The 17,115-nt window shown below is 41.4% G+C and overlaps 1 protein-coding gene across 2 annotated transcripts in view; it reads left to right on the top strand.

Annotated features, from left to right (window-relative positions):
• Positions 1-2,382: 2,382 nt before the first annotated feature.
• The window catches only part of DEPTOR (DEP domain containing MTOR interacting protein), a 122,271-nt gene continuing 107,538 nt past the window's right edge, over positions 2,383-17,115 (top strand). For both annotated transcript variants that reach the window (XM_021688441.1, XM_021688442.1), the window contains exon 1: positions 2,383-2,504. In XM_021688441.1, the coding sequence (XP_021544116.1) occupies positions 2,383-2,504 (122 nt within the window). The remainder of the gene's footprint in view (positions 2,505-17,115) is intronic.

Consider the following 17,115-nt stretch of genomic DNA (forward strand, 5'->3'; position numbering starts at 1 on the left):
CTTTACAGAAGAGGGCAAAAATTAGAGATAATAATGAACCTGCCCCAATGGAGCCAAAAATCAAGCCAAGGTCTGTTGGAATTTTCAGCCCTTCTAAGATCTTCACACTTGGTTTAATCACCATGTCAGTGCCCATCCCTCTTCCAGAAACACCTGTAGATCACAGTCTATTCTGGGAGAGTTGCTCCCGAGCTCATAGGCTGTGTGGGTGCTCACATGTCCTCAGGAGTCAGACCAATCTTTCCCTAAGTTAGGAAAAAGGATCTGTCTTCTAACCCAGTAGAGCATGGTGTGTCTCATATGTCAAAAGAAAGATTGAAACAATGATAGCAAACAATTCCCACTTCCCATTCACATGTACAGACACCGAAAACCCTTCTCATCAAGCAAGAGAAATAAATTCTGCTCTCTCTCACTGGAGCAGTACAAGGTGTTTTCCGGACTTGAATTTTTTTCCGTATGTCAAGGTGCTTTTTTAAATCATAAACTTTCATGATAAAAGTTTTTTTATCATGATTTTTTAATTATGAACTATTAAACAAGTATTTTGCAAAAAATATTTAATTTTTGTTTCTCAGAAAAAGTTGCCGAAATTTAAATGAAAACACAATTAGATTTAAAGGAAGAAAAAACAGAAGGCAAGCAACAATAGTGATGATTTACAATACGTAGCCAGAGCTTTTGGATAAAACAGTGTTGAACAATGGATAATTAGAAATGTGTAATAACTTAATTTTTTTTCATTCTGCACTTTCAGAAAAGCTTAAAATCATTAAATAAAAGAGATTTAGGGGGGCCAGGTCTGCAATTCTTCATTTTCCAGGCCTACTAGTAATTTAAAAATTAGAGATGATGTGAGAAAAGGTGTTTTGTCTTGCACCAAAACCGGAAGGATAGTGAGTATAAATACTTTTGAATAGCAGAATTGGTATAAAATATACAAAGATAATTTGCTTTTCAATAGCCCTCTCATTTTCATTTTTATTCTGTAGATTTACGACAAATCTGCAACTGAAAGATTGTCTTTCCATATAGTATTCACTAAAAAAATTTCACATTTACTTGTAAAGGTGCAGAGACTTGTATATATGCAAGAATTATAAAAAGCTGCATAAAATGTCAACACACAGGTATCTCCTTACTATAATGACCTCTGCCATTAGCACTACTCGGTTTTCCTGTAGACCAGGCTCTGACCCTGCATGAGACAGAATAACAGAACATTTATTTGGTATTAGTCAAAGTTCCTTCCATCTTCCCCGGAAAGTCGACAATACCATTATATCCCCGTTTTAAGAAGCAGTCTTTTTTTTTTTTTTTTTTTTTTTTTTTTTTAAAGATTTTATTTATTTATTTGAGAGAGAGAGAGAGCACATGAGAGGGGGAAGGGTCAGAGGGAGAAGCAGACTCCCCACTGAGCAGGGAGCCCGATGCGGGACTCGATCCAGGGACTCCAGGATCATGACCTGAGCCGAAGGCAGTCGCTTAACCAACTGAGCCACCCAGGCGCCCCAAGAAGCAGTCTTTTAAGAACACAACTCTAAAGCCAGAATGTCCTGGGTTTGATTCTTCTTGCATTTATTATCTGTTTGCCTTGGACAAGTTGCACCATCTGTCTGAGCCTGCTTCCTGATGTAAAAAGAGGACAATACCCATTTTATGATTTGTAACAACAATCTGAAGCATCTTTAATGCAGTAGATGTCAACAAGTGGTATCCACAGTTATTTTTATTTTGTAAAGGAAGAAACTGAGGATTAAGCACATAGGTGGGAGCTGGGTCCCAGGTTTGATTCCCAGGCCAGCGCTCTTTGTTGATTACACTATAAGGTAAGTAAACTGTCTTAGGTGAGGGGGATTGGGACGAGAAAAATGCCTAATTTCACCAACCCCTGCAGTGACGTGTATATCCCTATATCCCTCATTGTTCACTATTTAGCTATTTTGTTATTATTTTTACTCTGGCAATTTGGAGTATAGACAGTATAATAAAAATACCTTCACACTTGTCTAGTAACCTCCTGGCCTGTCCCCAAGGTCCCACGGCATTAGCTCTGTGGGTAACGACGAGCGAGGTCACCTACCCGACCTCCACCAGCACACACACCGCAGACCCGCGCCCGCCCAGATGTTTATATTTTCCCCCTTGGCCCCGCCCCCCCGACCACGCGGGGCTCCAGCCACCGCCCGGAGCTGGAGTTCCTGGAGACTACTTGCCTAGCACCTCAGCCTACCCACAGGGATTCCCTCTCCAGCCAATCGCGTCTGAGCAACGGGACTGCCCCTAACAAAGATGGCGGGGGAGGCCTCGGCGGGGGCAGGCTGATTTAACACCCAAACCCAAGGCGGCTAGGGAAGACAGTGGTAGCGGCGCGGCCCGACCATGGAGGAGGGCGGCAGCGGTGGCAGCGGTGGCAGCGACAGCAGCACCAGCGGGAGTGGTGGGGCGCAGCAAAGGGAGCTGGAGCGCATGGCTGAGGTCCTGGTCACCGGGGAGCAGCTACGGTAAGGCGTGGGGCAGTGCCGGTGGGGGCGCCGTGGCACTGCCAGCCTGTGCCCGCAGCAGCCCGGCGCGCACACGCGCGTGGCTCGTGCCTTGCGACTCGCGCGGGGCTCCGGGACCGCTGCGGGCGCGTGGACGGTCGGCGCTGCGCCCCTGCCTAGCCGGCTGCAGCCGGGCGCCCTGCGACTCGGCACCCGCGCGGGGCTCCGAGGCGGACGCACAGCAGCGGGTGGTGTGCCCTGCGCCCCGGCCCCGGCGCTGCAGCCCTGCGCCCCGCGGACGCGCCGCCACCAGTCGCGCGCTCCCTCTTCCTGGGCACCTGGCGCTGCCAGGCCTCCTGGCTGCCGGGCGACCCCGAGTGCGTCCAGAGCGCGAGAGGGTGGGTGTGCAGCCCCATGCTGCCTCCAGCCCCAGCCTCTTGACTCCTAGATGAAAGGGCCAACCCAACGATTGACTTGAGGTCTTCCTTTTTGCTGGCAAATCCTGCTGCACTCCTCTGACGCTCAGCGTTTTCGTCTGTAAAATGAGGCTGATCGCCGGGACTCCCTTGACGGCGTGTTATGGGGGCTAAACCCCAGGTTCTGAAAAACTACCTATCGCTACATTGGCACGTCCCCGTCAATCATCAGTGGCGTCCGCGAGGGGGCGTGGAGGCACCTTGTCCGGATGCCCTGCTGCTCTGCCAACTTCCCTAGCGCACACATTTTGGAGAGCAGAGTCCATCGGCCCCGGGCTGCTGCAAGAATTAGGAATTGACGGGTCTCACCGCACCCGGGACAGGCAGTGAACCCCAGATCCCCCCGCCCCGCCCTTACCACTGGCATCCCATCCCGGTCCTTCTTGGATTCATGTTTGACTAATGTACTTCTACGGCCTGACCGGTTCCGCAGCTGCCCGTCGTGTGGTCATAAATCAGTTTGCCAGGGAAAAAAAACAAACCCTGGCTCTGAAGCGTGCCGGTCCCTGGCCCAGCTGGCATGAGGCGCGCGCCTGTTCTTTCTAAGGCTTGGCCTGAATCTCCAGGCTCCTTTTGGTTTCTAGATGCTGTGTTTCAGGACCTGAAGGAGAGAGAATCTTTGCAAAGATCCATGAAGGTTTAGTAACCACCCTGCTTGCAGCAGTTAGATTGAGGAAGTAAATATTGGAAGTCAGAGTTTGTTGAGTTTAACGTTACAAAAGGCAAATTGCACACTTCAATCCCTCGATGATTTTTAAACGTATAGTCAAAATTAAAGGGAATAAAAGCTTGTTTTTCCTTCATCAAGAGCATTTTCTAACTGAATAAAAATCAAAAGCTTTTCTGATTCAATCTGAAGCATTTGCTTTTTAATAATTTATTTGCTCCTCGTTACTGTGTCATCTTTTTCAAAGTCCTTATCCGGTAGTTTTAATGTTTTTTTAAGATTTATTTATTTATTTTAAAGGGGGTAAGGGGGAGAGGGAGAGAAACTGAAACAGCCTCCTCACTGAGAGCCAGTTGAGGAGGGGTTGGATCTCACCACCCTGAGATCACGACCTGAGCCAAAACCAAGAGTCAATTAACCAACTGCGCCGCTCAGGTGCCCCTCATTTCTTTTAAAATAACAAATTGAATGGTGCCTGTCTTTGTCCAGGAAGCACTTTGTCCCTCAGTAGGCAGCTTAAATGCCCTTTCCTTGGGGATCTCCAGAGCAGTTGTTACTCTCCTTTTTCCCAGCACCCCTCTGTACTAAAGTAGGTTTGAGGGCCCCACTTAGCTTGTTGGTAGGAAGAGAGAAGGCTCTTTTTCACTCAAGAGCCAGACCTGGGTTTGAATTTCTGCTCAGCCACTTTGTAGCCAATAGTCAACATTAAGTTGTTTTCAAAACTGACTTTTAGTCAGAGTGGATCTTGGGTTTGCTACTTACTAGCCTGGGACCTTGAACAAGTTACTTAACTAAGAATACTGGGCAGTAATGGAACCTATCTCATAGTGTTATGAGGATTAGATGAGCTAGTGCTTAGAACAGTGCCAGGTATACAGTAAGCACCATGTCAGCATTAACTATTATAGCTCTGTGACTTTTGACCAGTTAATTCACTTCTCTGAGCCTTTGTTTCCTCATCTATGAAATGGGAATGAAGATTAGTACTTCATAGGGTTGTTGTGGGAATTTGCCCTTGAGCTTCTGTATGAATGAGCATTCAACAATGGTTGCTGGAATTAATCAGTATTATTGGTCTCTTTGCGTCACCACGTGTGACTTCCAGCCAAGGGAGATCTGGCAGGAAGGATTGGGTGGTGGTTAAGAACACAGGGTATAGAATCAGGCTGCCTGGGTTTTTATTCTGCCTCACCATTTAATAGTTCTGTGACTTTGGGGTCAGTTTACTGAGTCACTCTCTAGGCCTGTTTCTACATCTCTTGCAAGAATGTTGTGAGGATTAAATGAGATGATCCGGCTTAGAAAATGTTCACTATTTAATTTTACTCTGGAAAATTATAATCATTGCTTTTTAAAATCTCAACCATGTTAGCACTGTGTCTAGAGCATAGTTATTACTTAATAAATATTTGAATGATGAGTGCATGTGATTAAATATACTGCAGTACAGATGATATATTCGGAATTTAGGGATTTCAGTGGCTTCTTGATTACTGGAGGAACCTCTCATAAAGGGGTGGGAATGCAACCATCCTTGCTATCCCTGTCACAACGTGTCCTTACATCCTTAGGTGCTTTCCCACAGTCTGATTGGGGGGACTTTGTGATGTGCAGGCCTCCTACCTCTAACTGCTTCCCATACAACCCCCTTTGTCCTCTCTTGCTTTCGCACTGCTTTCTTGGTCATCAGAGATAAGGCAAATGAAAGTGATAAGGAACTGGGACACCAAGGATTGGGATTTGAAATAAAAAATTTGGCTTCCAGGCCCAGCTCTGTGCATTTTATTTATTTAATGCCATATATATACATATATATGTATATGTATATATACACACACACATATATACATATATATAAAATATATATTTTGATATAAAATATACTTATTTAATGCTATGTATTAAATATAATATTTACTATTAGTGAAACACACATGTACATATGTATGTATATATTTTTAACCATATTCCCTTGGTCGTGTCAGCTGCTCTGGGCCTCAGTACTCTTACCTGCAGAATGGGAATTAATTATATCCTTCCACAGAAGATTTGTGGTGTTGAATCAAATGGGCTAGAATATGGGAGGGAACTTTGCAAAATAAACAATAAACCAAGATTTAGTTATTGTTATGATTATTATAAGCTCCAGCTGTGAAATTGAGGGCTGGCTCCACAATCCTGACACTTTGAAGGGCAGTTGGTTGCATAAGGACATGAAATTAACTAGCAAACTTAGAAATATCTCCTGCTTCCTTTTCCAGCCTGACTGCGGGGTCCTTTTCCTAATCTCTTCATTCTTTCCCTTTTCATAAAAGATTTTACTTCCTTGCCCAATGTATCTTTATGGTTTTGCATCTTTAAAAAGCATTTGGATACCACTTTATACTGACACGATGGCTGTAAGAAAAGAGATAGTAACAAGTGCTGACAAAGATGTGGAGAAGTTGGAACCTTACAGTGCTGGTGGACAGGGAAAATGATGCAGCCACTTTGGAAAACAGTCTGGCATTTCCTCAAAGATAAAACATAGAGCTAACATATGACCCAGCAATTTTACTCCTAGGTATATAGTCAAAAGAAATGAAAACATATGTCCACATAAAAATGTATACACAAATGTTCACAGCAGCATTATTCATAATAGCTAAAAACAACAGCTCAAGTGTCTATCTGCTGATGGATGGATAAACAGTGTGCAGTATATCCATGCAACAGAATATTATTTGGGATAAAAAGGAGTACAGTACTGATGCATGCTACAATATGGATGAACCTTGAAAATATGCTGAGTGAAGGCAGACACAAAAGGCCACATATCATATGACTCCATTTATACAAAATGTCCAAAACAGGCAAATCTATAGAGACAGAAAGTGGTTGCCAGCAGCAGTGAGGAGGGAGAATGGAGGGTGAGTGCTAATGAGTATAGAGTTTCTTTTGGGGATGATGAAAATGTTATAAACTGGTTTGTGGTTATGATTTCATAACTCTGGGAATATATTTAAAATCATCACATTATATTCATTAAATGGATGAATTATGTGGTATGTGACTTATATCTCAATAAAACCATTACAAAAATGGATTTGGATGACACATTTTATTACAGAGTGATAAAAGACAAAATATTGGAAGTTTTATTTTTTTAAATTTTATTTTATTATGTTGTGTTTTAAAATAAACATTTGCTTTTTTAATTGGCCAAAGAATGCAATGATATTTATCACTAACTCAATAACATATTATTACTACACCAAACGGAACTGATATTTTACATATATATTTTTTATAGTATCATTCTTGATACAGGACAGAAAAGGTGCCATGAATAGTCGAGAAAATCTCAGAACATTCCTAATTTGAAGATAATTAACCATACATAAATCATTCATGAATAAAGTTTCATATTATGAATTTTCAAATCATTTGTTATTTTTATGTGTTCTATGTATGTCTTTTATCTTGAAATTTGCCATGCAGTCATAACTATGACACTCTAATTAAGACACCCCAAATCCACATCATGTTTCCTCTCTAGGATAATCCCAGAGATACTTACCAAGAAAGTGGTTTGTGATAGAGCGTCGAAATAATGAAGCCCAACAATATCACTTTTCTCTTTGTGTTGATTGTAGGCATGGTAATAATAACAATAAGACTCACTTATATGGCATTTATTACCTGCCAAGGAGATGTATGCATGAGTGTATATATACGTGTATACACGTATATATATATATATACATATATATGGCTTTAATATATATACCTTTAATCTGCATAGCAACTCCTTGTAGAAGATATGCTTATCACCCTCATTTTACAGGTGAGAAAACCGAGGATCAGAACATTTAAACTAACTGGCCGTAGGTTATCCAGCCATAAAGTGGTAGAGCTGAAAGTCCCTGCACTTAGGCAGGATGCTAGACTACAACTTAATGGTGTTGTCAACTAAGCAATTTAATGATAAGACAAATGTAAAATGGAATCCTTGTATAAGACTTATCACATTCTAGTGTGACATCTTTTTGCAAACAAATAAGTAGACAAATGATTTTTTCCATTCTATTGGGAAAAATCCAATTTATTTCTGGAAGTGTTTATGTTTTGACAAGATAGAATGGTCACTTCCTCTACTAACTATTAAACTGGGTTTTCCTTGCCATGTGGTTTTGAAAACTTGATTTGGACTCCACTCGTTCTGAATTTGTAATCATTTGATGTGAAGATAAATTGCAGTTCACAATTTTGCTAGCTGTGGGGATGGAAGTGGAGTGGGGAGGAGAATTAAGAAGGTAATGAGGAATGCTTAATTAAGAGAGAAAATGTTTCAAGCATTCCAGTTATGCTCATCTACCTATACTAAATATGCTAATTACAACAATCTTGTCCAATCACTAAAGTGGGTTCCCTACAAGCAACTTACTAGGCAATGAGTTTTAGCCAAATTGTAGGAAATTGTACTTCTTTCAAATTGTTTGATGTATTTGCCTTTTTGCTATAACAGACTGCCTTTCCAGACTCTTACAGCCTTGCTATTGCTTTTTTCATAAAAGCACGTTCAATAAATATTGAATTGTTTTCCTGAATTTGCTTTGCAAGTGTTAATACAGTATGCAGATAAAAGGTAAGAATCAGCTCATTGAACCAAAACCCAAGCTACAGTAAAGTAAATAAGAGCTAAGGAATTTAGAGCATGCAAAAGAGAAGAAGGAGAAATAGCCCATTTCATTGCATTTTGAACTTAAGGAATTTTACATTTGGCATGGAGATTGTCTTGGGGGTAGTCCTTATTGGAAGCCATTAATATGGAAGCTTAGCTCTAGTAGACACTATAACTGAAGGGAATAGCAGAAAACTACCACCCAGAAGCTACTACTGAAATCTAGTGATCCAAACAGAAGAAGAACACTTTTATTCTTCTCAAGAGCAGAAATATCCTGGAGTCAGGAAATTACTGCCTATTTGGATAAAGAAAAGGCGGGGTGCTGTAGGAAATAGAGTCACTGTATTTGGAGCCAATGCAGAAAAGCCTAGTGTGGAGTATTGAAATGCCTTTGAATCAGAGGCTCTTCCAACATACAGACTCTGTTCCTGTGAACATCTTTTCTGCTTCACAAATTGGATGTGAGGGCAGAGTGCAGGACCCTGGTACAGAGCAGACCCTTGGTAATGACTCATTTCTTACCAGCAGAGAGCATTGGAGGTACTTTGTCATGTTTTGCAAAAAAAAAAACATCATGCAAATAGAAGACATTTAGTAAGCACTCCATAAACGATGGAATTATTTTATACCCATACGGACTTATTCTCATGTACATCTTTTTCTGAAATGACTGGTGTGTTAGTTGTTAACAAATAACATATTTGTGTTTTCTCAAAGGCCAATACTGATAGTTAAGTTATGGCTTCCATCTCTCAGAATCCATAAACCTGAAAATAAGGTAAATAACTCTTAAAAGAAGAGAATGTAAGGGGAAGAAAGATCGTTCTCCTCTCCTGTTGTTTCCAGTATTCATTTGTATCAGGAACTCACTTGCCTTTATTAAGTGGTGGCTCTTAAGTGGTTGGTTTCTATGAGGTCAGTGATTAGGAAAAGACAGAGAAAACAATGGTCAACCCTCTTTCTACATAGTAGGTCATCACACTTCTCTATGCTCCTCTCCTTGTCCCGAGGAGATGTGGATTCTAGAACTGAGATCCTTGTTCCAATATTTATCAGCCTTAACCATACTTGGAAGGAAGCTCATCATGTCAGTGACTGGTTTTTGTGGATTATTATATACATGGGGGACAACAATGGAGACACCTTGGGGCAGAGTGGGTTTAGCGGGCCAGACGGCGTGCTTGCAAGCAGCTGTTCCTGGGGGCCGGAGGGCGCTACGGGATCCCTTTTCCTCAGGGCTGGCTGGAATGGCTCCATCCTGGAAGAGTTCAGAGAGAACCCTGACTTACTCGGGTCTGCATGAAGAATCACTTTTTTGGAGCTTTTACAATACTTAGAAGGTTGGATAAGGAGAGATGAGATGAAGGGAGAGAAAACGCATGCGGGAGTGTGGGACAAGATGTTCTTTTGTATCTGTAGTTTGCAGATGAACAGCTGTGGCTGGGGTGTGGCAAGAGGGAATGAATGCCAGGGCCTCCAGCTCAGGGAAGCCCATGGCAGCTGCAGGGGAGGTAGGAGGAGGAAGAAGGTAGTTAGCAGCTAGTGGCATCAGAGAAAGTCTCAAATCTGTCCACCCTTACCCCTCAGCTGCTACTTGTGGTTCTGTTGGTGGTGCTGGTTGCTTGCTTATTAGTTTTAATGCTGATGACGTGTTCTCCCTGCAATACTCGTACCTACCCATTTCTGATTCTGGTATTTGCCCAGAGATTTCTTTTATTGAGGCAAGCTGTGGCCCAGCACCCCCCTAGATCCTGGCCTGATGTAGATCATCCACCTTTGAGGGCTCTGCTTTGGGTGATGGGACTATTACTGCTATAGAGAGCTGAGCGGGGGGCATTGCGGGCAGATCAGGCAGGAGTCAAGGACAAGTCCTAGCACAGCAGCTCCTCTGATCTTGACTTAAGGTGCGAGAAACAACTGAGCATTCTGATGAACAGTCTCCCAATAAGAGGGCAAGTCTCATTTCATGCTCTCCCGTTTTCATTAGAGTTGGGTTAGTCACTGCATTTTATTATGTGCAAATCTTGGCCATTTTCTAACAAGCTGTGAAATTTGGGAAGAATACGCTGTGAGTGGTGTCTTGACAGAAGTAGCAAGGAGGATTGGAAAGGGGGTAGTGTAGAGATATATAATTATGTGCAGGTCTAAGAGCAACTATTATCTTATTCTTCAAAGAAGAATATGTGAAAGTGCAAATTTACCAAGCAAGTATGTTAAGAAAGGATTGGTTTTTTTCGCATTGAAGAAGAGTTTAGTACATATTTCCTTTGTGTATCCTGGGTTAGTTTGCTATTTACAACGTGATCCTCTTATAAGATTTGCCCACTATTTTCAGGCCCATACATTGAATGCAGCAAAGTGTGAATTGCTTGGATTGTAAAAGTAATTTTCCTTTCTTCTGCTTCCTTTCCTCTTCCTAGGAGGAAAGGAGAATGGAATAAACTTGGATCTTCTTTTCCTTGAGCTGTTCCTGAAGTTCTACGTACCTTTTTACTCTCTAACTTTTCCATGAATGAAAGTGACTTTCACAGAATATATTCACGGCAAAAAGCCAGAGGTTAGGGGCGCCTGGGTGGCTCAGTTGGTTAAGCGACTGCCTTCGGCTCAGGTCATGATCCTGGAGTCCCGGGATCGAGTCCCGCATCGGGCGCCCTGCTCCGCGGGGAGTCTGCTTCTCCCTCTGACCCTCCCCCCTCTCATGCTCTCTCTATCTCATTCTCCCTCTCAAATAAATAAATAAAATTAAAAAAAAAAAAAGCCAGAGGTTAGTTCCTGTGGTGATAGGCTATGTATCTTACATTGAGGCACAGAGTGCCCTTATTTTATGTTCAGTTAAGCTGTGATAAGGTAGATAAAACAAGGCTTTACCAAAGCTCCTACTTATTGTGCTATTTTTCTTCTTAAGAACTGACAACAAAAAGCAGTTTTAGAGATGAGGTTTTAAGGCAATATGATCTAATGCATAACTATGATTCATTTTCCTTCACATTTGTTAGAATTTATTTTGTTAGCGACTGGGTTGTAGACCCTGATCATCAAACATAACAGCGGGTAGAACCTAAGCCATCATGAGAGAATATGAACAGACCTCAGTTGCCATGATACAGAGCACTTATCCTGCTGCTGTACTTACAAGAGCTAAAAGATATCACAGTATTTTAAGGACATCCACATGTAAAGAACAAGAGTGAACTAGAGCTTTCTCTTCCAACAGTTTATCATGAAACACTACAAACATACAGAAAAGTTTAAAGAATTTTACAGTGAATATCCTTACATCTACCACTTAGATTCCACAATTAACATCTTACCATGTTTGCTTTATCACATCACCGTCTTTCTATCCCTCCTTCTATCCGACTTATTGTTCTTGGGTACTTTGGAGTAAGTTGCAGACAATAATATACTTCCCCTAAAACCTTCAACATGCGATTTACTAATATTCACTATTTGTTTTCTGAACAAATGAAGACTGAAGAGAGAGTTGGCTGCCATCAACGATCAGCAGAAGTCTTGAGCTTTGATGTTTTGGGACCATCTTAACTCACAGACTCACAAGATATTGCAGCAAAGCAAAGATCTTCACTGGTGGTCTTGGGCTTAGCCATCTGTACTACTGTGGCAAGGAAGATGCTCTTATCCTGCCTGCCTTAGGTCCCCTTGGGGAAGAGGGGTGATCACAGCTGTTGTACTTTGGAGAAGGGTTCATTGAGTGTTGGGGAGATCAGAGCAATGTCCTCCGCAAAAGGTAATTTGGGCTCAATGATGAGAAATCAGTGAAAAATTTTTGAGCAGAGTACAATGTGATTAAACCAAAATTTTTGGAGAAATAACTTACAGTTTGGAGTGGAGAGCTTATACAGAGAAGAAGAAAGTGTCCACAGAAAAGACACAGCATAGGAAAGGCTAGGAGACATTGGTATGCGTCTTGGACTCTATGGCTTCCAACATGATTTCCCCTATAAACCTCCCTATCATGATGGTCACCTGTTCAGCATCCAGATACTTTCTCCCTCTTCTCCTACCCCTCCCTCACCACCTCTTATTTGGAATATATGTCTCTATGTCTCTGGTATTCAGGATTTTCTTGGTAATAGAAATAAAATGGAACTCTCAACATATGACCAAAATGCAAGTGGTTCAGATTCAAATCACAAAGAATGATTTCTGTATCCCTTGGATTTTGATGGCTTTCCAAGGAACCCCTCCATCCAGAGAAAGCCAAAGTTGTATAAAAGTCATCTCTTTGTTTAAGCAAAGTTGTTTTAGGGATCATGAAGATGCAGACTTTTTGGAAAAGGTGCAAAAACATTTTTTACTTGCATAACTCAACTAAAAAAGATCTTTCATGTCACATGTTCAATATATTTTGTCGATTTCCCCCTGCTGTTCTCCATAAATTGGAAATGGGAGCTACTTTGATTATCAAGAAGGCAGGTTTTTCTTTACTGTTAATATGGTTTAAGCTTATATTTTAGTGTACATTGTGTTGATCTTACAGTAGTGACTTTGGCATTGATTTCATACTGCATCTTACCATAAAGATAATTAGTAGGAATAAATCCAAATAAAAGTGGTTTTATTCTCAGATAATATAATATGAATTCAGCCTTTTATTCTTCAGAATGGTTGGCATATGCACAAATGTAGCAAAGCTTCTGTACTCAAGTACTGATAAAGAACTGTGATATCAAAAGCATGATTTTTCTTATCCCTGTGTTGACTACAAAAGAGAGCAGCTCCAGTTAAACCCATTGAGAAGCATCCATGAAATCTAAGAAGCTGGGCTTGGAGCCAACGCATTTGTCTACCCGTTCTCCATTTGCTGACTTCACACTAATGAGGGGGTTAAGCCAAGAAGGGCAGAGTCTGATTACTCAGGGACTGCATTATAACTTGCAATTATATCTTTCAAGCAAAGGTGTAGCAGTTAGGGGCAGGAATTCCTTACAAACCACTATTCCAATGCTCCAGGATTTGTTGAGCCATTTTGTTTATTACGGGACAGAATGATTTCATTATTTATGTGGTTAATTAACCAGAGGGAATCTCTTCAATTGTCTTCCTGTTAGCTCCATTTTGGGTGGATATTTTGTTGCTAGATAATCTCCTTTCCAAAAGGGGAACACTGAGGAGAGGAAGTTGGTTTGGCTTTTTGTCAGCAGTTCTGGAAGAATGTTTACTCAGGGAGGAGTTTGAAAACTGTGAGAATTTGGGGGCTTATCTGGACATTTCTGGTTCTTTTTTTGTATCTCCACCGTCTATATGCTAAGATTTCCTGGCTGAAGCCAGGCCTCCAGAGGGTCCTTGGGAGAGTGGGAGTGACTTCTTCAGGGTCTTCCTTCCCTCAATTCTTGGGATTGAGAACATCTTCCACAACCTATAACTCCTCTACTTCGTCAGTGCTCCTCTGTTGACCCTCTTGCCTCTGCCAGAGAAAACTTCTAGTAGCCAAGACGCAGTGTGTTCTTCATGAGCTTCTAAATATGTGGACGGGGGCAGGGTGGGTGGGAGGAAGACTACCATCAGCACAGCAATCGTACTTATGGAATCTAATGTACATTTGGGGAGATCATTGCAATCTTTGTTGGTAGTTTATGTGAAAGTAAATTTCATTATAAAATTTAGCCTAGCAGCCCTTAAAAGAACATCCACCTATAATGTGACAGTTTGTTTTACTTTGTAGTAAAAAATGCTATTCTTGATGGAGCATAGCAACAGTTATTTAATTGCATTGTCTGGGGAGTCCTGGGAGCTGAGCCTTCATGGGGATTATAGTACAACATGTAGCAAAGAGAACACTTATTTAAAATTATACTGTAGTCTGCTCAGACACTTGTTCAACGGTTACGTTTGAATTCAGTTGGGAGGGCCTCGGTGGCTCAGCTGGTTAAGCATCCAACTCTGGATTTTGGCTCAGGTCATGATCTCAGGGTCCTGGGATTGAGTCCCACGTTGGACTCCCTGCTCAGTGGGGAGTCTGATTGTCTTCCTCTCCATCTGCCCCTCCTCCCCCCGAAATAAATAAATCTTAGGAAAAAAAAAAAAGAAAAATTCAGTCACTTAAAGCCACATATGCAAGAAGGCAGACATTTTACAGTCTTAGGCCCTGAGTCCTTGAAAATCATATCTTACCTATATGACCCCACATGCCTCCCATGGCAGAAGGATTGTTAATCTGAAGTATGTGTTTCTCATAGGGACAGGTGTTTTCTTCTCCAAGAGTCCCTATGTCCAAGTTTGATAACTCTCCTGGAGAAGGGGTCAAGGTGATTGATTGCAGGCCTATTTTCCCTACCCTTCAGACTTTTTAGGAATGGGAGGTGTCAGCAAAAGATGATGCCTTTTAAAGGGAAAGTCCAACTCTCCTTGCCAAACTTCTTCCAGTGACTTAAAAGGATGGCTGCCCCTCTCGCTTTTAGTCTTTCTGTGTATCTTACAGACTCCATCAAGGCCTCTACAGCCCTCTCTGTTTTTGTCCCTCTTGTGTGTGTGGCGGGGGTGAAGGTGAATACCATGTTTCATGGTGTGGATTAAGGAACACTTTTACTGAGGACCCATAAATGGAAAGGGTCAGCAAGGTGGGAGCCGGTCCTCCATTCCTCATTATCCTACCAAAAGTTGGGCGTGAGCTGAGGCTGCCTGACATGCAGTATGTTTCTATTCCATATGATGGACCCTATCCCTGTGCTACTCGACCTTCCTGTATTGTGAACTCAGGCACCAAGAAGTCCAAGCTGGGAAACTGCAGGTGTACACACCTGGAGACCTTGGGGGCTTGTTTGAAGTTGCGGCCAGGAAGGGAGGCCACCAATCCTAGAGGAAGCTGGGTTTGGGTGCAGCTATTCCTGCTGGGGAAAGGCCAGGCTCCCAGTCTCAGCCAGCTCACTGCCTGGCAAATCAAGCTGGGCCTCTGAGGTCACATCCATACATCTTGCGTATCCGCAGGTGACAGATCTGCGCTCTTCGAGGTGAGGTACGATGGCTTATTTATTCTTAGGTCCAGAACGTCCATGCCTAAAGTCCAGGAAGAGGCATACCATATTTTAATGCTACAAGTGCATTTTAACTTACTCTGAAGTTTGGAAACCAGGACTTTAAATGTTACTTTATTTTATAAGGTAAAGGTTTAGGGTGTTCAGTTCAAAGGTGAAACTAGGTTACAGCTTCTAACCTCTGACTCTTTTTAATTGCTCAACACTGAGCTTCCATCTATTTTCCTTCTGCCAAGATAGATGGATAAATAAATCATCCCTTGGCAGTAGAGTGTAAGTTTTATTGCTATGCTATTTACTATGGTATTTGTTGGTTTGGTGTTATTCTGATTTTCTTTAGCCTTCTCAATAAATAATAACAGTAATTACAATAATACTCAGTTCTTATTGAACCCTACTGTGTGCCTAATAGTGTAGTAAGCATTTTATATGAATTGTATCATTTAATATGTGAGTACATATCATTAGTCCCATGTTAGAGATGGGGGCACAAAAGCTTACACAAAGTAAGAAACTCATCCAGGGTCACAAGACCAGCCTAATGGAAGAACTGGGCTTTGCAACACCACAGTGCTCCATCAAAAGCCACGCTCTTAGAGTTTGCAGGTAGAGGAAGCAGCTAGACTCGGCCCTAAGCCATTGGAACCTGGAGGTCAGAGGCAGAGAATGCCCCAGCTATTGTGGATATGGAACCTGGACTTTTGAAATTTGACTTGTCTCAGAATATTTGTATCTGTGTTGAATAAAAATTAAATTTTCATACATAATAAGAATTATATCAACTATAGACATGAAAATGATGACTAGCAATGTTAATACCTTTAAAAATCAATGAAGAACTATTTAAAGGTACAAAAAGCCTGGCTTAGCTGTGTGAATAACTAGCTATTTATACTACACTGTGTGCCTGATTACCAGGAAGCATACTGATGAAATATGTCGGATTGACTTTTTTGTTTTGTGTTTTATCCTAAGGTAATAGTAAATATACTTCACCTATGGATTGTTTATTTTTTGTTTTGTGTTTTATCCTAAGATAATAGTAAATATACTTCACCTATGGATTGTTTATTAACCAGAAATGGAAGTTCTGGAATGTGAATCCAGCAGGCCATATTTTTGGCTGTAGAAGGAAACTTAATTATTGCTGCTTTTCTGTGGCATGAAACTCTAGGAAAATGCACATCCCTAAGCTTATGTTTTACGCATAAGGAGTAGATTAGTCAGTAGAATCTCATGCAAGAAACATTTTTAAATGTTCCAAATATTATTTGGTACATGGTAGATTGAGAGCTTTTCAAGGTATTGCTCAATTTCTGTTTAGAGCTAAAATTAATTTTTACTTAAAGTTAACTATAGATCCTTACTTTAGACCCTAATACAGAGCCTTTGATTCATTGTTTTCAGAGTGAAAGTTGAAATAGCGAAAAAAAGCCTGGACATTTAGTCTAGGCCCCCTTGCTTCATTTGTAGGAATGGATAAGACAATAATTTTGTGATTGTAACTGATTTTTTCACACTAGACCTTGAGATTTGGTGGAAAATGGGTTCCGTAGTTTAGGTGTTGATTTTCAGATAAGAAGAAAGTAGAACTCTAAGGCTTGGGCAATCTTGGATTCAAAACAATGAGTATAAAGATTTTCTATGATACCAGGGGATATGCAGGCATAATGCTAGAATTTTCAAGTATCCTGAGGCAGGACTTGCTTTAGCAGAAGAGGGGATAAGGAATATTTAAAGGGGGTTATGCAGTCTTGACCTGGGTTCTTGAATAAATGGACTATCTCAGGAGATCCTGGGCCCTAAGTAAGCACTCTTATTGACTAAA

This window comes from Neomonachus schauinslandi, chromosome 4, assembly GCF_002201575.2.
Source record: "Neomonachus schauinslandi chromosome 4, ASM220157v2, whole genome shotgun sequence".
Classification (NCBI taxonomy): domain Eukaryota; kingdom Metazoa; phylum Chordata; class Mammalia; order Carnivora; family Phocidae; genus Neomonachus; species Neomonachus schauinslandi.